The 18,696-nt window shown below is 45.9% G+C and overlaps 2 protein-coding genes across 2 annotated transcripts in view; one reads left to right on the plus strand and one right to left on the minus strand.

Annotated features, from left to right (window-relative positions):
- The window catches only part of SETX (senataxin), a 42,345-nt gene extending 40,083 nt beyond the window's left edge, over nt 1-2,262 (minus strand). The window contains 1 exon segment of the mRNA XM_087704666.1: nt 2,136-2,262. The gene's annotated coding sequence lies outside the window, so the exon portion shown is untranslated.
- A 507-nt stretch (nt 2,263-2,769) lies between these two features.
- TTF1 (transcription termination factor 1) lies at nt 2,770-18,139 on the plus strand. Its single transcript, XM_087704667.1, is given in 13 exon segments — nt 2,770-2,863; nt 3,572-5,034; nt 6,913-7,157; nt 8,698-8,883; nt 9,629-9,645; nt 9,647-9,708; nt 10,239-10,369; nt 11,477-11,667; nt 11,669-11,688; nt 12,588-12,686; nt 13,167-13,232; nt 15,764-15,849; nt 17,211-18,139. Coding segments are annotated over 12 exon segments (2,778 nt in total). The 5' UTR covers nt 2,770-2,863; nt 3,572-3,577; the 3' UTR covers nt 17,429-18,139.
- The last annotated feature ends 557 nt before the right edge of the window (nt 18,140-18,696 follow it).

Here is an 18,696-nt window from a genome sequence, read left to right on the forward strand (position 1 = left end):
AAATTGTGGTAAGTTGAGGATTAATTGTACTTAGCAGCTCCAGTTCATTCTTCTACGAGGTGGCTTCTGAGCTCAAAAAGAAACCTAGCAAAAGTGACTGGCCCAAATAAAAAACTTACGCAAATTTCTCTCTTGGGAACCCTTCACGGTTTCCTTCCTTGTACAGATATAAATTCATATTATTACTAATTTGTTTTCTTTACCCTCTATGACAGAGGGGGCAGTGTGTGCATGCATGTGCGTGTGTATACCAGTATATGTGTATAAGAAAGAGATTAGTGTGTTTCTCTCCGTAAACAAGATTGGATATATAGACAGGAGTGCATTTAATTTTATGAATACAACTTAATACCAAACAGTAAATAGCTGCTGCGACCTTATCTCTGCTGTTTCGGCTCTTTGTTGTTGGAAAATTCAGCTCTAAGAGGAACACCGCAGCGCCTCTGGGAATTTTCTATTCTACAAGGTCGAAGTGATGAGATAGAATACTTAGGTGGTACTATGGGAGATGCTGTCTCAGATTGGACACAGTTGGCTTTGATAATTGGACAGAGAGAAACAGAGGCATGGGGGAGAAAGAGAGGAGAAAGAGGGAGAGAAAGAAAAGGGTCAGAGAAGAGAGGGAGGGAGAGAAAGAAGGAAGAGAAAAAGAGAAGACAAAGAGAGAGAGGAAAGGGAGAGAAGAAGAGAGAAGGAGGGAGAGAAAAAAAGAGAGGAAAGAGAGATGGAGAGAGAGAAAGTCAAAGAGGAAAGAAAGGGTAGAAAGAAGAAAGAAAAAAGGAAAGAGGAAAGGGAGAGAAAGAGAAAGGGGAGAGGAAAGAAAGATGAAGAGAAAGAAAAAAGGGAGAGAAAAAGAGAAGAGAGAGAAAGGCAAAGAGAGGAGAGAAAGAGAAAAGAGAGGAAAGGGAGAGAAAAAGGAGAGAGAAAGAGAAGAGAGAAAGACAAAGGCAGAGAGACTCCCTTGCAGATTAGGGGCTCAATTTGCAGGCCTTGGAGCCTCTTCCTCTCCCCTTCCTTGCAAAAGGGAGGGGGGAACCAGATTGGCCTCTATACGTCTGTATGGACTTGCGTGCCTTCGTCCTCCTCCTCTTTTCCTGCAAAGGGGGAAAAACGCACAACTTCCATGGGGATCTGCCTTCCTTCACTTTTCCCCCTGCATTTTACCCCCCCCCCCAAAATCCCTTCCCTGCAAGGAAATTTCAATTCTAGTTTTTATTTTTATAGTTCTAATGTACACCGAAGGCAGCATTTCCTTTCATGGTCCCAGGTGTAATGACTATCAATAAAGTGAAGGAAACTAAAAAGAAGTGGTGGGGCACGAAAGGCAGATTTTCAGGCAGCCCTCGACTTTACGACGGCAACCGTGAGCCCAACATTGCTCTTGTTAAGTGAGACATGGGCTAAGGAAATTTTGCCCCGTTTTACGACCTTTCTCCTTTCGGGGGAATCCTTGCAGCTGATAAACCTAGTAACCCGGTTGTTAAGTGAATCTGGTTTGTCGGAAGGTCGCAAAAAGGAAAACTAAATGGTGAGGGAGGGGGGGTCAGCTTGTCCTCTATGGGATGCAAAGAGAGCATGGGGGGGCCCTCAAAGGGGGGGGCATTCCCCCCAGACAGATCCTTCCTGCCCCCCCATGCCCTGGAGGGGGGCAAACTAAACTGAGGAGGGGAGAGGCTCCCTCCCCTTTCCTTGCCACCCTCCCCACATTCTCTATAAAGAGACGTGAATGCAGTTTCGTGGGAAGAGGGTTAACCCGGATTTGTGGTGTTGTGTGCAAGCCCCTCTGAGGTAAATAAGGGGGGAAGCACCCCATTTTCTGTAAGGGAGGGGGGGAGGAAGCCCCTCTGAGGTAAATAAGGGGGGAAGCGCCCCATTTTCCGTGAGGGGAGGGGGGAAGGGGAGGAAGCCCCTCTGAGGTAAATAAGGGGGGAAGCGCCCCATTTTCCGTGAGGGGAGGGGGGAGGAAACCCCTCTGACGTAAATAAGGGGGAAGCGCCACATTTTCTGTAAGGGAGGGGGGAGGAAGCCCCTCTGAGGTAAATAAGGGGGGAAGCGCCCCATTTTCTGTGAGGGGAGGAGGAAGCCCCGCCCCCTCAGCCCCTCAGGAGGTTTACAGCCCCCCCCCCTCGCCTCACCTCTCCCTCCGGGTCCTCGGGTGGGCAGCCGCCGGCCCCACACCTCTGCCATGGGCCCGCACGCAAACTCAGCCACCGTTTCTCTCCCGCCGGCGAGCGGGCCCGGCCCCTTCTTCAGCGCTCCTTCCGGCGCGGCAGGCCCCACCCTCGGCCTTGCTTCCGCGGCGGCAGGCCCCGCCCCCCCAGACCTGGAATTGGCCGCCGCGGCCTAGCCGCACCTTCGCCGCCATCATAGAGACGTTGGGGGGGGAAAAGAATCTTCCGGCCACGCCCGCTTTTTATCGGCTTGAATAAAGCGTGGTAAAGCTTAGAGCTAGGAACAAGAAGAGGAGGGGTAGAACACTTACTTCCGGGACTCATTTTTCAACAATATCCATAGACGCATGAAAAGTGTAGACAGGCCCTTTTCAAAAATCGAGGCCTACAGCAGCCTTTTTCCCAAAGCGAGGCTCAGAGTCAAAAGGTCCGTTATTTTGAGACCGGGGCTCATGTCATGAACGGTTCCCTAATACATGAAGCAAACATGAAGGAAACAGTTTCTATCAGTCAGATGGGGGGGGGAACCATAGGGGGCCGCTCTTGCCTTACCTCCTCTATGCTTCCTCAGCTGAGAAGGCGGAAGTGGCATAAAAAAGCCGGAAGTTCAGCAAAGCAGCGTGTTTGCAGTGCAGGAGTCTTCGCCGGCTGAATTCTCTCTTGGTTTATTATTAGCGGGGGGCGACCCTAAGGTACCGGCAGCCAAGTCTCAATAATGATCATTGTTTAATGTTTGCAATTGCAAGGGGAAGTTTATATTTGCAGAGGCAGCCTTGAAATTCATCATGGCAAATAGAGCATTTTTTTGTGATTCACAATAATATGTGGGTCTATGCACAATTTTGCATTTATTTCTTTCGTCTGTGTTTATGCATTTATTTCTTTTGTGTTTATGTATGTATTGATTTTGTCTGTGTTTGTATATATGTATCGCGTCTTGGAGGCGGGGACCCTTGGAGAGCTGCATGCAATGAAATTTCGTTTTAATATGTGCCGATTAGGGTGCAATTCAAAGTGGCAATAAAGTTATTCTAAGGCCAATTGCAAAATCGATCATTTTGATTCACGATTGCAAATCGATCATTTTGATTCACGATCGCAAATCGAGCATTTTGATTCACGATTGCAAATTGAGCATTTTGATTCACGATTGCAAATCGAGCATTTTGATTCACGATTGCAAATCGAGCATTTTGATTCACGATTGCAAATCGAGCATTATGATTCACGATTGCAAATCGAGCATTATGAATCACGATTGCTAACTTTAAAAAAAAAAAAGTGAGAAAGTTCTCACTTAGCAGCAGAAATGTGGGGCTTATACAAAGCTACTTGTAATATTTTTTTTTCTTTTAACACTGTGTGAGTTTTTAACCTATCTCCCTCCTTGCTTTTTAAAGAGAACGATGGACGAGGAAGATACTTTCCTGGTAGAGGACACGCAACTGTCCATCTATGAAAAGAAGAGGAAAAAGTCATGGAAGCGCAGCTGGGAAGAGCAGCCAATTGTGTCCTCTGATCAAATATGCTATTCTTCCCAGGATACAGAAGACTTTGTGACCAGAAGAAAAAAACATAAAAAGAAAAAAACCAGTTCGGAAACATCTGATGCTTCCTGGGTCATCCCCGAGACGCCACTGATCGATGAGTCTGAAATAAATGATTTTGTGCCCAAGAAGAAGAAAAAGAAGAAGAAACACAGACATAAACATGGTAGTGAGGACGAGTGTAGGAGCCCATCAACGCCCACAAAAACCAGCAAACTCTCCCCAAAAAAGGCTTCGGAAAATAGGGGTGACACTGCTGTTGGGGATGAGTTTTGCAGCGTGTCAATCCCCCAAAAACCCAGCAACCTGTCCCTAAAAAAGACTTTGGAAAATGCGGGTGACGGTGCTGTTGGTGATGAGTTTCGGAACCGGTCAATTCCCAAAAAATCCAGCAAACGGCCCAAGGCTTTGGAAAATGGGGGTGACACTGCTGTTGGGGATGAGTTTTGCAGCGCGTCAACCCCCCAAAAACCCATCAAACTGTCCCAAAAAAAGACTTCGGAAAATGGGGGTGACGGTGCTGTTGGTGATGAGTTTCGGAACGGGTCAACTCTCAAAAAATCCAGCAAACGGAGCAAGGCTTCGGAAAATGGGGGTGACACTGCTATTGGGGATGAGTTTTGCAGCGCGTCAACCCCCCAAAAACCCAGCAAACTGTCCCCAAAAAAGGCTTCGGAAAATGCGGGTGACGGTGCTGTTGGTGATGAGTTTTGCAGTGGGTCAATTCCCAAAAAATCCAGCAAACGGCCCAAGGCTTTGGAAAATGGGGGTGACACTGCTGTTGGGGATGAGTTTTGCAGCGCGTCAACCCCCCAAAAATCCAGCAAACTGTCCTCAAAAAAGACTTCGGAAAATGGGGGTGACGGTGCTGTTGGTGATGAGTTTCGGAGCGTGTCAACTCCCAGAAAATCCAGTAAGCTACCTCGAAAGGAGGACTTGGAAAATGGAAGTGGGGTTGAGAGTAATAGGTCCTCCCATAAGAAGAAGAAAAGGAAACGAAGGATGTCCTGTGTCCCTGATGGGCCTACGGAAGAGAAGGCTGAGGTCACCAGGTCACCGAGAGAAGGTCAGGTGGACCTCGACGAAACGATAGACACACAGATGGATCTCTTCGCCTCCTCGCCGTTATCCTTCTCAGAGGGACCACAAGTGGGCCTTCTCCCAAGGGATGATCAAAAAGGAAGCCATTCTCCCACCGCCGAGAATTCTGATGCTACTCAGGTGGACCTGGAGATGGAAGGAACATCAGCTGGAGACCACGGACAGGAGCAACCTCCGTCACCGTCCCAGTCGCTCCCGTCGGAGGTCGACAAGAAGTAAGCTCTTCTAGTACCCCTGACCTGTTGGCATCTAGATTAGAAGAGATGGTAGAACTTTGGGGATTTGAAAAGGGCGTCTCTGGGGAGTTTCTGGCGCGAGGAAGAAGGTGGTGGACCTTCGCTTCATCTGTCCCCATTCACATCCAGGACAGCAGAGTGGAGTTTTTGCTCCGTCACTTCTCTCCAGTCCTTGTACTAAGGTTGTATTGTATTGCAGGTGAGTGGGGGAGGGTATTCTACTGGAGATTGGTTAGACCGTGGCACGACAAAACCGCGGTCCACTAAAGCGCACCCGATTAAAGCGCGTCGCTGACGTCATCAGCAGCGCGACGACAAGGACCACGGAGAAAAAAGGGCGCTTTAAAAAGCGTTTTTAAAGCAAGCCGATTCACGTAAAGGTAAGGGTTAGGGTTAGGGTTAGGTTAAGGGCTAGCGTTAGGTTTAGCGTTAGGTTAAGGGTTAGGTTTAGGGTTAGGTTTAGGGTTAGGTTTGGGGGAGGTTAGGTTTAGTTTTACACGTTAATTTTATCTTTACCACTCACAGCGTGCTTTTTTTGTCGCACTGTGATGACGTCAGGTACGCGGTTTCGTCGAGCGCGCTTTAGACGACGGCAGTTTTGTGGTGGAACCGGTTAGACAGTTGCTTCCTTCCAAACTCTGACTGGCCCTGAAAGGCTCTGCTAATAGGAGATGTTTACACCCAAAAAAAAGGGGAATGGAGGGGAAGCAAAAAGGAGAAGGCAGGTTGGGAGGCTAATTCTTAAAACTAACAGTTTGTCAGACCCGCCCCAACTCAGTCTTTTAGGCAAGGAAGATCCTCGACTCCAAGATAAGCTTTACTAAAAGTCAAGTGGGATGCAGGATACAGCAAAGCCAGAACTGATGTTCACGCGTCAAAAGTTTTACAGTTAATCTTCCCTCGCCCAGTCCGTCTCCTCTACTGGTTATTGAGTGTCCAATTAAATTTGAATAAATAGTTTTGGGAATGGTCTCTTCAATGGCCTCCTGGGAAGGTACGAGGAGTTGTTAACTTGCCCCCCACAACTGCCATCCAGCTCAATCCTAGCCACCTCCCCCCCCCCCCCTCCAATAGTTAATGGCAGACTGGCAGCTAGCGAATTCGAAGCTCCAGTGTATGATGGCAGTTGTTCTATAATATTCAGCTATCTGGTTTAGAGATCAAGGCCAGGTGGAGTTCAGCTGTGCTGCTAATGTCCTGGAATGAGCCAGTTGGGCTAAATAAATATTGTTATCAGTTGCAAAGTCATGTCTGACCCATTGCGACCCAATGGACAACGTTCCTCCGGGCCTTCCTATCCTCTACCATCCTCTGGAGTCCATTTAATCTCACGCCGACTGCTTTGGTGACTCCATCCAGCCACCTCCTTCTCTGCCGTCCCCTTATTCTCTTGCCCCCCATCCTTCCCAGCATGAGGCTCTTCTCCAGGGAGTCCTTCCTTCTCATTAGGTGGCCAAAGTCTTTGAGTTTCCTCTTCAGGATCTGGCCTTCTAAAGAGCAGCCAGGGTTGTTCTCCTCTAGGACTGACCGGTTGGATGGCCTCGCAGTCCAAGGGACTCAATGCAGGAGTCTTCTTCTCCAGCACCAGAGTTCAAAGGCCTCCATTCTTTGGCGCTCAGCCTTCCTTATGGTCCAACCTTCCCAGCCATCCATTGCAATTGGGAAAACCACAGCCTTGACTAGACGCACTTTTGATTGGTAGGTGATGTCTCTGCTTTTTAGGATGCTGCCTAGATTTGCCATCGCTTCCCTCCCCAGGAGGAAGCCTCTTTTAATTCCTTGGCTGCCGTCCCCGTCTGCAGGAATCTTGGAGCCCAGGAAAATAAAGATCAGTGCCCAATTTTGATCTCCCAACAGATCAGTTCAATCCCGAATGGGTCGGAAACTCCGATCTTCACGCAAGCAGGCCCCATCGGAAACATATTCCGAAGAAGAAGAAGAAGAAGAGGAGGAGGATGTCTATGCTCTTTCTAAGGAACAACTGGAGAATGACCGAAAAGAATTGGAGGAATACATTCCTCGGGCGAAGACTATGTCGGATTCCGCCATCAGGCAGCTGGCCATACTGGATCTATCCAGGTTTAGGGAGCTGAAGAAAAAAGGTGAACGGTCACACCAGTGGTGAAATTCAAACAAATTTTCCCTACCGCTTCTGTGGGCGTGGCTCGGTAGTTCATGTGACCGGGCGAGCTGCACAACTAACAATGCAGAAGCAGCTGGACCTCACACAAAACGGCCCCATTTCACACATGCGTTACCCCTTCCTGCCAAAGGTGGCTCCTATTTTTCCACTTGCATTTTTATTGCGACAGATTTTTTAAATTATTTTTTCCCTTCTACAACACCTTACAGTCATTACATCAACATTTTTATGTCATCATACCTGTACATGTATATAATATTTTGCTTCTGTATTTACACACCTTTATACACAGTTCTATATATATATTTATATATATTGTTTTTTGGCTTACTTAATTTTGTTCCTGTTTTGAAGCCATTTGTACCAATTGTTCCAAGTTTCATAATATTCCGACTCTTCTTTATCTTTTAATGTCAGTGTTAATTTGTCCATCTCTGCACAATCCATAGTTTTTTTTATCACTAATTCATCCGAGGGGGTATTATTTTATTCCCAGCATTGGGCAAATGCTATTCTAGCTGTAGTTAGCAGATGTGTTAATATGTACTTAATTTTCCCTTTGATTATTCCCAGCAGAAAGATTTTCGGGTTTGTATTTTATCTGTTTTCCTGTAATTTCTTGCACCCATTTCCAAATTTTTGTCCAATATTTTTGTGTTTCCGGGCAGGTCCACCATATGTGATAATAGGTTCCTTGTACTTTTTTACACTTCCAGCAGGTCGGCTTCATGTTTGGGTATATTTTAGCCAATCTTGTTGGTGATAAATGCCAACGATAAAACATTTTGTATATATTTTCTTTAAGTGCTGCTGATCGTGTTAGTTTATCATTTGTGTTCCAAATTCTTTCCCAATCCACTAGATCTATGTTGTAACTAAAGTTTTGGCCCACGCTATCATGCAACCTTTAACTTTTTCTTCTTCTAATGTTACTTCTAATAAATATTTGTAAATTTTCGTTATGAATTTATTTTCCGGGCCAATTAAAATTTTATCTATTTGTTGTAATTCTGTGTATATTCCATATTCTTTTACGTCTTTTTTGTATCTCAATTGTAGTTGGAGATATGGCCACCAATCTATATTTATATATTGCTCCTTTAATTCTGGATTTGTTTTCAAATTCTTATGGCTGTCTAAAATTTCGCTATATCTAACCATTTTCGATAGATCTAGTGTATTGGGGTGCGTCACGGCTTCCATAGTGGAAAGCCATGGCGGTATTTTCATGTAATGTTTTTCTCTAATTTTATTCTATTTTCTTGCATTTTTGACGTGCGTCCAAACTGCTGAGTTGGCAGAAGCTGGGACCAGTCGCGGGAGCTCACTCTGCTACTGCGGCGCTGGGGATTCAAACCGCCGACCTGCCGAAACTTTCTGATCGACAAGCTCAGCGCCACTGAGCCACTGCGCGTCCCTTCCTGGCCAATTATAAAACTAGCCTAAAACTTTGGGGCATTATTTCATTCTTCCAATTTCCGTTCTGCTTTTCTTTGCAGGCATGGCGGTGAGGTTCGGCGTGTTCTCCCAAGCGGAAAACGACTTATTAACCGAAAACGTCGAAGCGTTTCTGGAAGAAAGCGGGATCGAGACGCCCGAAAAACTCCTGTTTGCCCACCGGTTCCCGGAGGAGCAAGCCGAAATCAAGCGGCGGAAATGCCAATATCAGTTTTGTGAAAGAATCGGTGAGTTTTTGCCAGCTTACTTCCCCGTAGGCGGGAAAAAAAATTCTCATCCAAGATGTGCCCTTTCATGTCACGAGTAGTCCTCGACTTATGACCACAGTTGCTGCGCCCAACGTTTCCGTTGGTAAGCGAGACAGCTGTTAAGGGAAATTTGCCCATTTTTTTTGCCACGGCTGTTAAGGAAACCCCTGCAGTTAAGTCAATAAAAGTGTTGTTAAGTGAATCTGGCTTGTCAGAAGGTCGCAAAAGGGGATCGTGTGACACACACACACACCCCGGGACGCTGCGACCGTCGTAAATACAAGTCAGTTGCCAAGCAGCTGAATTTGGGTGACCACAGGGATTTTGCAACGGTTGTATGTGTGAAAAAATATTCAGTGCTGTTGTGGTTAAGAGGCAACTGGGATTTCTGTTTTTTTTCTTTGAAGAGGTTTCGCTTCTCATCCGAGAAGCTTCTTCCGCTCTGAAGAACAGCTGAAGAGAGAGCGGAAGAAGCTTCTCGGTTGAGGAGCGAAATGTCTTCAAAAAAAAAAACCAGAAAGTCCATTTGCCTCTTTTGCTGATAGATTACTAGGAATCTCCCTAGACTTTCAGTGCTGTGGTACCTTTAGTCACCAGTCACTAAATGAACGGTCGTAATTCGAGGACTGCCTGCAATAATTCCGAAGACATAATTCTGTCTCTTGCTTGTGTGGTTCGTTCAGGTCGTTTGTACGATGTCTAACTTCCCGTCGTTTGTCCACAGCTCGGGGTATCGCTCGGCCCCTGGAGGCTAGTTTACTATCGAGCCAGGAAAATGTTTGATCCTCAGAATTATAACGGACGGTAAGGACGGTAAATTATTCTTTAGCAGAAGTCACCTGTTGCGGCCTGCCAGCAGCTGGCAGAGCTAACCTAACCCGCCTCAACTCACAGACAAGGAAAGGCACCAGAATATAAACTGACAGCAAACGCACTCCTTACTAGGACTGATAATGTTACCTAGTTGGGCCGTGAAACGTCTGCAGGAAAACGAACAAGCTCAGAGCTACAATATTTAACAGGGAGCAAATCACACGTACTAGCACTGATGATGTTACGTAGTTGGGTCGTGAAATGTCTGCAAGAAAACAAGCTCAGAGCTACACTATTTAATAGGGAGCAAATTACACTTACTAGCACTGATGATGTTACCTAGTTGGGCCATGAGACGTCCGCAAGGAAGCAACCCAGCTCAGGGACCACCAAGGAGCCCTCATTTCAACTCTGGGCTGCAAACATTATTAATAATTTTCTTTTCTTTTCTTTTAAAGCCAAGCTCATCTCAAGGCAGAGCGGTGGCTTTAATTCTCCCAACGTCTTTTTTTCTTTTTAAGGTATACAAAGAAAGAAGAGAAAAAGCTCTTTAAATATCACGCCATGTATGGGAATAACTGGAAAAAGATCTCGGAGCTAATGAACAGAAGCAGCCACTCCATCGCCTTGAAATATTCACTGATGGTAGAGGGTAGGTTGATAAGTCTCTTCCCCTCCACTCTCTTTCCTCAAACCCCTCCTAATTCTCTGCACAGGGAATCCTCGATTTACAGGGATCCGTTTAGTGGCCGCTCAAAGTGACAGCCGTACTGGGAAAAAGCGACGGACAAGTGGTTTTTCACCATCGCGGGTAGCACGCCCGATGGTCATGGGATCAAAATTCAGAGGCTCGTCTTAGAGCGGGGCAAAAGACACTGGCCGGCTGTCTTGCTTAGCCACGGAAATGTCGGGCCCAATGGTCATAAGTTGAGGACTACCTGTGCCCTCAATTGGTCCTTGACGACAAAAAAGTGTTTGTCCCAGTTTTATCGTCTTTGCTTTTCTTTAAAATTATGAGTCGGATCTTTCCTTATTCTTCACTGAGAATATTTGTTGTGGCCCGCTGGCAGTCAGCGGAATTGGCAGCAGAGTCGGAGAGTGAAGAGGTTGGGGAGGAACGTGGGCCAGTCCTGGAGGCTGGGGAAGCTCTGATGAGGGCTCTGTTTCAGAGGCAGAGAGGGAGTTGGACAGCAGTGAGGCAGAAGAAACAGCTGGAGCCTGTTTCCCAGTGTGCGCATGCGGCAGAGCTGCCAGAAGACAAGAGCAAACTAAGAAAGCAGGGTCGACTTGGGAGTAAGAAAGCCACACCTTGGAGGTGCTTGGCCCCTCCCAGAGGAAACGAAAGAGGGGCAAATGGGGAGGGGGCTTTTGCAGGAAACACTTCGTCCCTTCAGTCATTTCAGAGTGGAAAATTCTGTTTGTGACTATAAGAGACTCTGTGCCAAGTTTTGCCTTGCCCTGCGGTTGGAAACTTAAGTTATCTGGCAGCTCTCCAAGCGAGATAAGGTTCGTGTGGATAAACATTCCTTTGAAAGCCTGGCTGACTCTGAATGAAAGGAATTCACAGTCATGTAAATAAAAGAGGTTTTGCAGGGATCAAGACTTTGCTTCCTGCTTTCTAAGGAAGCCTGGGTCAGAACAATATCTGCTTTGTACTTGTTCAACAAACCTTCCCCAAGTCATGCCCGAATTTTAGCCTGACAACTGTCCTCTGTCTTATTTTCTTGTGTGTGTGTGTGTGTCCAAAACACCTGTGCAGATTTCAATCTTGGCCCTTGGACAAAAGAAGAGATTTCTAGGCTCCTTAAAGCGATCCAAGATATCCTCAAGACGAGAGTGAAGGGCTTGGAGAACAGGGACGGCAAAGAGACGCTCACCCTCCTGCGAGAAAGCCTGTACAAGAACATCAGATGGGTGAAAGTGGCAGCCCAGGTGGAGACCCGTGGTTGGCCGACAGTGTAAAACGAAATGGTGAGGTTTCGCGGGAGACGGGCACCGAGCAGGGATAGGGAAACGCATTTTGCTGTGGCCCACCAGCAGCCAGCAAATTCAGGCAGTGAGGAGGTTGGGGAGGAAGATGGGCCAGTCCTGGAGTCGGGGGAAGGCTCTGATGCGGGCTCTGTATCGGAGGCAGAGAGGGGGCCAGGGCCGTCTGACAGTTACCAGCTGCCTTCAGAGTCAGACATCAGTGAGGCAGAGGAACAGCTGGAGCCTGTTCCCAGTGTGCGCATGCACAGAGCTGCTAGATGAAGGGAACAGCTAAAGATCAAGGGTCGACTTGGGAGTAAGGCCACAGGTGGACAGTGAATGGCCCCTCCCAAGAGGGAATAAAAGGGGAGCGAAAGGGGAGTGGAGTTTGCAGGAGGCCATTAGTTCACTTCATCAATTCGTGACTCTCCGAGACCGCTGTGTCAGCGTTCCAAGTATCATGTAGAATTAAATCAGAGTCCAAGGCAAAATGATCCTTAAAGTTCCAGTTTAATAAAGCAGACATCTTAGCACATCTGTGTTAATCCCAATTCTGGAAATAACATCAGAATTTCACCCAGTTAAAAGTTCATGATCTTGTCCCCACACTCATAATCCATCAGATGGTCCAATCTTCTTCTTCCACCGCTAGCACCCACACCCAGCTGCTTCCGGACAGGTGCAAAGGTGCAGAGACAAAAGATGACCTTGGCTTCTAGCAAAGAATGACAACAATACATTCCACAATCCTACCCCTGTCTATTCCCCCCTCCCATCAACTATACTAATGAAACAACATAATGAAATAAAGAGAAAGTGTGGCAGGCCAAAATTCTAAAAGAAATATAACTAAGTGCCTGACACGCTGCTTGTGATAACTCGTATTTTCTTCCTTTTTAAAGGACGTCAATCCTAACGAAGAGAATGATGGGGAAATCTCACTCCCCCGGACTGAGCAACTTGCAGTTTAAGACTGACCTGATCGAAAGGTGCGGGAAAGAGTTAGTGCCGTATTTCTTGATATTTTTTACTTAAAGCAAACGTTTTCAAGCCAGGGCGTATGGAGGCCGAGGGATATACCCAAGATAGCGATCTATGGGCACGTGTGCCATTGCCAGCTGCTGGTCTGGTTCCCGGCACGCATGCTGGTCTTGGCGGGTGCTGGAAAATGGCCCAAAATGCCAGCTGTTTGAAAACAGCCCAAAAACGCTCTGAAAACGCTCCCCCCAAAAAACAGGTATGTGCACGCCGGCCAGCTGGGTTCCCTGCGCATGCCCTCGTGTTTCAGTTGGGGAACTCGGTGCCGGAAAGTTTCGCCGTCACTGGAATAGGCAGATGACGATTGGAAGGACGTGGTTAAAAACGCTTGCGATAACGTTTAAACGGAAGTTAAAGTAGGCGATGGACGGATAGACCTTCCGTCCTGGGTTAACCCTTTTTAAGTTTGAAGTATTAACGAAGGCTTATTTTGCGAAATTCAGATTGTATGACTTGAACGTTGCCGACACGAATGAAATAGACTGGGAGAGCATCGCTGAAGCTATTGGGTAAATAGCTAGAATGAGCCTCAAGGAATCTGTGTGAACCTAGATTGAAATAAAATTGGAAAACAAAAAAAGCCGAGATAACATAATGTGTGGTGGATTGTCTGTCTGCTGAATTTTGCAGACCGTATGGCCAAATTAAAGGGACGCGATGGCTCAGTGGCTAAGACGCTGAGCTTGTCGATCAGAAAGGTCAGCAGTTCGGCGGTTCGAATCCCTAGTGCCGCATAACGGAGGGAGCTCCTGTGACTTGTCCCAGCTTCTGCCAACCTAGCAGTTCGAAAACATGTAAAAAATGCAAGTAGAAAAATAGGAACCACCTTTGGTGGGAAGGGAACAGCGTTCCATGCGCCTTCGGGAGTTGAGTCATGCTGGCCACATGACCACGGAGACGTCTTCAGACAGCGCTGGCTCTTCGGCTTTGAAACGGAGATGAGCGCTGCCCCCTAGAGTCAGGAACAACTAGCACAGATGTGAGAGGAGCCTTTACCTAGAGCAGGAGTGACTACACTCTGTGTAGGGACCATAGGCAGTGCAACACCACTTAAAGGGACTTCTTTTTCGTCTGCATGGATGCGGCTGATGAATATTGTCACCAAAAGGTCCACTTTGGTGGTTAAGGCACGAGGTTAGAAACCTGGAGGCTGGGAGTTCTAGTCCTGCCTTAGGCATAAGAATTTGCTTGGCTGACTTTGGTCCAATCACCAGGCGATGGTGAGTTCTAGTCTCGCACTAGACATGAAAAAGTGGTTCTGAAGGAAAAGAGGAGCAGGAAGGAATATTAGGTTATGCCGGCCACCTTGAGTTATTTGTAAAAAAAAAAAAAAGATATAAATACCGTATTTTTCAGAGTATAAGACGCACCAAGATTTTTGAAATGGCAAAAAAAAATTTAAAAAGTTTTTGCACTCTGCAAACCTCCCAAAAGCAGCCCCCCCCTTTTTTCCCCCCAAAAAACGGGCATGAATAGCCTTTAGGAGGCTTGTAGAGTGGTCCTGGGGGGTGGGGGACTCCAAAAATGAGCATAAAATGGACCCGTTTTTTGTCAAAAAAGGGCATGCATCACCTTTAGGAGGCTTATAGACTGCTCCTCGGGGTTGGGGGGGGGGCAAAATTGAGCAAAAAAACAGCCATTTTTTTGCTCATTTCTGACCTCCCTGGTTCTATTCAGTGTATAAGATGCACCCAGATTTTCACCTTTTTTTTTTTTTTTTTTTTTGAGGGAAAAAGGTGCATCTTAAGACTCCGAAAAATACAGTAAGTCTTCAATGAAATGTTCAATAACGACTTGGATTAGCAATGGGAAACTATTTCTGGAGTTGAATATGCCACACTATGTATTGTGTAATATATGGATGATTAATATGAGCGGTAACTTGAACACATAACGCTCAGTGATGATGATGTATTTAGTTTATGTTTGATGGATAACCAGCGATCTTATTTTTAATTGTAAAAATTGATGCACAAAAGTTTGTAAACCAAACGACACGCTTGACGAAATTGAGGAAAGTTTTTTATATGCGTTGTTTTGTTTTGTTGGTTTTAAATATATATATACACACACACATATATACATCATATATACATATATACATATATATATATATATGTTATATTTATGCTGATAAATAAATAAAGGGAGACTAGTATAGATCTATTTCAAGCTATTTAGCTCTCATCAGCTAGCCATACCCTTGCTGGGAATCGAACCTGTGCTCTATTGCCTCTTAGGCAGATGTGTTAACCATTGAGCTGCAGGGCTCGACTCCTTATCAGCCAGGCCAGGGTGAAAGGTATATATTTAAAGTCACAACCCCTGGTATGCCCAAATATGGGAGGAAGGGTCACACTTCCATTCTCTGTTCTTCGGCTCATCACAAGAGACCATCCAGACAGAAACCCAATATTTTTTATCAGCATAAATATAACAAATGTAACAAAAAGGCAACAGTAAAAATATTGGGTTTCTGTCTGGATGGTCTCTTGTGACGAGCCGAAGAACAGAGAATGGAAGTGTGACCTTCCTCCCATATTTGGGCATACCAGGGTTGTGACTTTAATATATATATATATATATATATATATATATATATATATATATATATATATAATATATATATATATATATATATATATGTATATTTATGCTGATAAATAAACTCCTAAACTATTATAACAAGGAGTCTTGTGACGAGCCTAATGACAGAGAGTGGAAGTGTGACCTTCCTCCCACACTTGGGCATACCAGGGGTTGTGACTTTAAGTATGTGTATGTATATATGTATATGTGTGTGTGTATATATATATATATATATATATATATATATATATATATATATATATATATATACATACATACACACACACACACACACACACAAAATATATATATATATATATATATATATATATATATATATATATATATATATATATATATATATATATATATATATATATATATATATATATATATATATATATATATATATATATATATATTTTTGGTCTTTCTCATTCTCTCTTCTCAGAAACTTTCCCCCAGATTACCTCAAAAGCAGATATTATCAACTCAAGTCCATATATGTTCCCTTCGGGTATCAGAAGACTTTCCCAGGTGAGTTCTTTCTTCAGGCCCTGTCCTTAATTCCCGCGGGCCTTGCAAAAAGCAGACAGAAATTTGATGGGTGGACAGAAATGTCCTCCTTCTTGACTTCTGCCGGCTAGCAGTTGTGCTCGCGGGATGGGTTTGCACACGTATTTGTGCAAACGTTCAAGGCCCAGAAGTTAAAATGTAGCTGTGACGCTCGAGGTGATTCATTCCAGATCCTCGTTTTGTTCTTGTTCTGACCGAGGCTTCCCGAGAGCCTGAAGCAAACTCCTTGTTATCCTGACAAAAAAAAAAAAACTTTTATTAATTTGCTGTGAATTCTGCCCATTCACCTCCAGCAAAGTCTTTCAAGGGAGGATTTATAGTCAAGACCTTCTCTGGCTTGGAGAGCTGCCAGGCTGATCTCTGCAGAACTTGGCCAGGAGTCTCGGAGAGTCACGAGCCGATTAAGCAAACTAATTGTCTCCTGCAAACTCTGAAAGTACAGGTTTCCCACCGTCGTCTTTACAGCCTGAGCATTTTTCTATTCCTCTTTCTCTGTCCGTTATGCAGCTGTGGGCTTAGCAGTCTTTTATCTGACCATTTTCGAGGCAGCGTCTCCTCACTCTGTCTTCCGAAATAGTTCTCCCATACTCTTACAATCATGTCCCAGGTGGTCCTCTTTCCAGAATCCTCATTCTGTTGTGACCCGCCTGTGGCCAGTGGAGCTGGCAGCAGATTCGGACAATGAGGAGGTTGGGGAGGAAGATGAGCCAGTCCTGGAGTCTGGGAAGGCTCTAATGAGGGCTCTGTGTCGGAGGCAGAGAGGGGGCCAGGGCCGTCTGCCAGTTATCAGCTGCCTTCAGAGTCAGACTCATTGAGGCAGAAGAACAGCTGGAGCCTGTTCCCAGTGTGGACATGCGCAGAGCTGCCAGACAAAGGGAAGAGCTAAAGAACAAGGGCCAACTTGAGAGTAAGGCCACAGGTGGACGATGAATGGAAATAAAAGAGGAGCGAAAGGGGAGTGGAGTTTGCAGGAGACCATTAGTTTGCTTCATTGGCCCGTGACTCTCCGAGACTCCTTCCCCAATTTTGTAGATAGCCGCCTGGCAGTTCTCCAAGCCAGATAAGGTCTGTGACCGTAAATCCTCCTTCGAAAGACTTTGCTGGATGGGAATGAGCAGAATTCACAGTCAATTAATAAAAGGGTTTTTTGTCGGGACCAGAAGTTTGCTTCAGGTTCTCGGGAAGCCTCGGTCAGAACAAGCATTCTTTCGCTCTGCCTTCCGAGATAGTTCTCCCATACTCTTCCAATCAGGTCCCGTGTGATCCTTTTTCTCATCCTTCCTTGGGAGATCCTGAACACACTGTCCTTTTCTTCCCCGTAGAAATTATCGACTACCTGTTTGAAGAGATGCTGCCTGTCTTCAAGGAAACCTTCCAGAAACTATCCCAAAGCCAGGGGCACCCGCCGGAGGAAACGAAGTGTAAAAAGTCCTTCCGGTTCAACGACATTTTCCGAGATATGCTGGAAGACGAGCTGTTAAACGCCCTGGATGACGACGACAGCGACAGCGAGATCGGAGAAGAAAGTCAGGCGGAGTGACTGAAGCTCTCCACCCAGTTCCTTAACCAACGATTAGGAAGCAGGAGACGGAGGACCCTCCTGGCTATTGGGGAATGGGAAAAGAACACGCGGGGTGGGTGGGGGGGTGTCCTCCTTTTATTTTTTTTTAGAGAGGAAAATAATATATAAATCTATTCCCGCCTTTTTGTGGGCGCTGCTGCTTCGGGGTGTTTAGAAGGACGTCTACGGAAGATTTTTAAAAACTCCATGTGTGTGTGGCTCACGATAGATTCTCCATTGCTGGCAAATGGATTTGCAACACATGGCGCATTCCAGGGGGGGGAAGGGGGGGGTATTAGGAAACCCCCAAAAGGGACCCCTAGAGCAGATAAGATGTTCAGTCATTGGGAAAGTGTTCTGTCCCAGCTCCCCAAACACAAGAAACCCTCTGAAGTGAAGTTAATGATTCCTATATTAGGAGTGCCGGCAGCCCTGGCAAAAATGTCTCTCTCTCACCGCAGGCTGACAAGTCCAGCCAGCCAGGAGATGAATAGTTATCTGCCTATCTATTCATCTCCGCCCCCTGCCTTTTATCTCCAAAGGTAGGGTTCCGTTTGCAGCAGTGGCTTTTCGGTCCCAAGGACCGGCCCATAGGTTTCCACTGCTCTCCTCTCCTCTTCCACATCCACGTGTCAGGCCCTGGACGCAGCTGTTCTCTCCCTCTCCCTCCCTCTTCCTCCCTCCCTCTCCCGCTCTCCGTCCCTCTCTCTCCCCTCTCTCCCTCTCTCTCTCTCTCTCTCTCTCTCTTCTCTCTCAACACACACACACACACACACACACGGTCAAACATATCCGTGATACCGCCCTCAATGACATTTGAGTTTGGCACACCGCTGCCTTAGAAAAATTTTGACGTCTCTTCCCATCGGCCATTTTGGTTTTCTCCCAAGTGCCAAACTTCCCGTATGCTAAAATTGCACAAGGCAACGCAAAGCTGGGCCGTTCTGTTTTTCTTTTTGTCTGTTTTGTTTTGTTTGTTTTTTTAATTTATAAAGGACTTTCGATCATGGAAGGACGTCGTTTCATTATACCGAAAGGGTTGGTGTTGTTTTGTTCTTTCCTGGGTGGGTTCAAACAAGCTGTTTGTATGCGGGGTTATTATTAAAATTATTTTTAATTTTTTTTTTTTTTTAAAGAAATCTGCCTCGAAACAGACTCTTTTTACATCTTCGATCCTTTCTTGTTTTCTTGGTGAGTTACTCTGGAGCGCTGGGTTATACCCAGGGGGCCTCTGGATAGCCCCAAAC

This window comes from Thamnophis sirtalis, unplaced genomic scaffold (assembly GCF_051295495.1).
Source record: "Thamnophis sirtalis isolate CommonGarterSnake01/CBP01778 unplaced genomic scaffold, rThaSir2_p1.2 scaffold_2, whole genome shotgun sequence".
Taxonomy (NCBI): domain Eukaryota; kingdom Metazoa; phylum Chordata; class Lepidosauria; order Squamata; family Natricidae; genus Thamnophis; species Thamnophis sirtalis.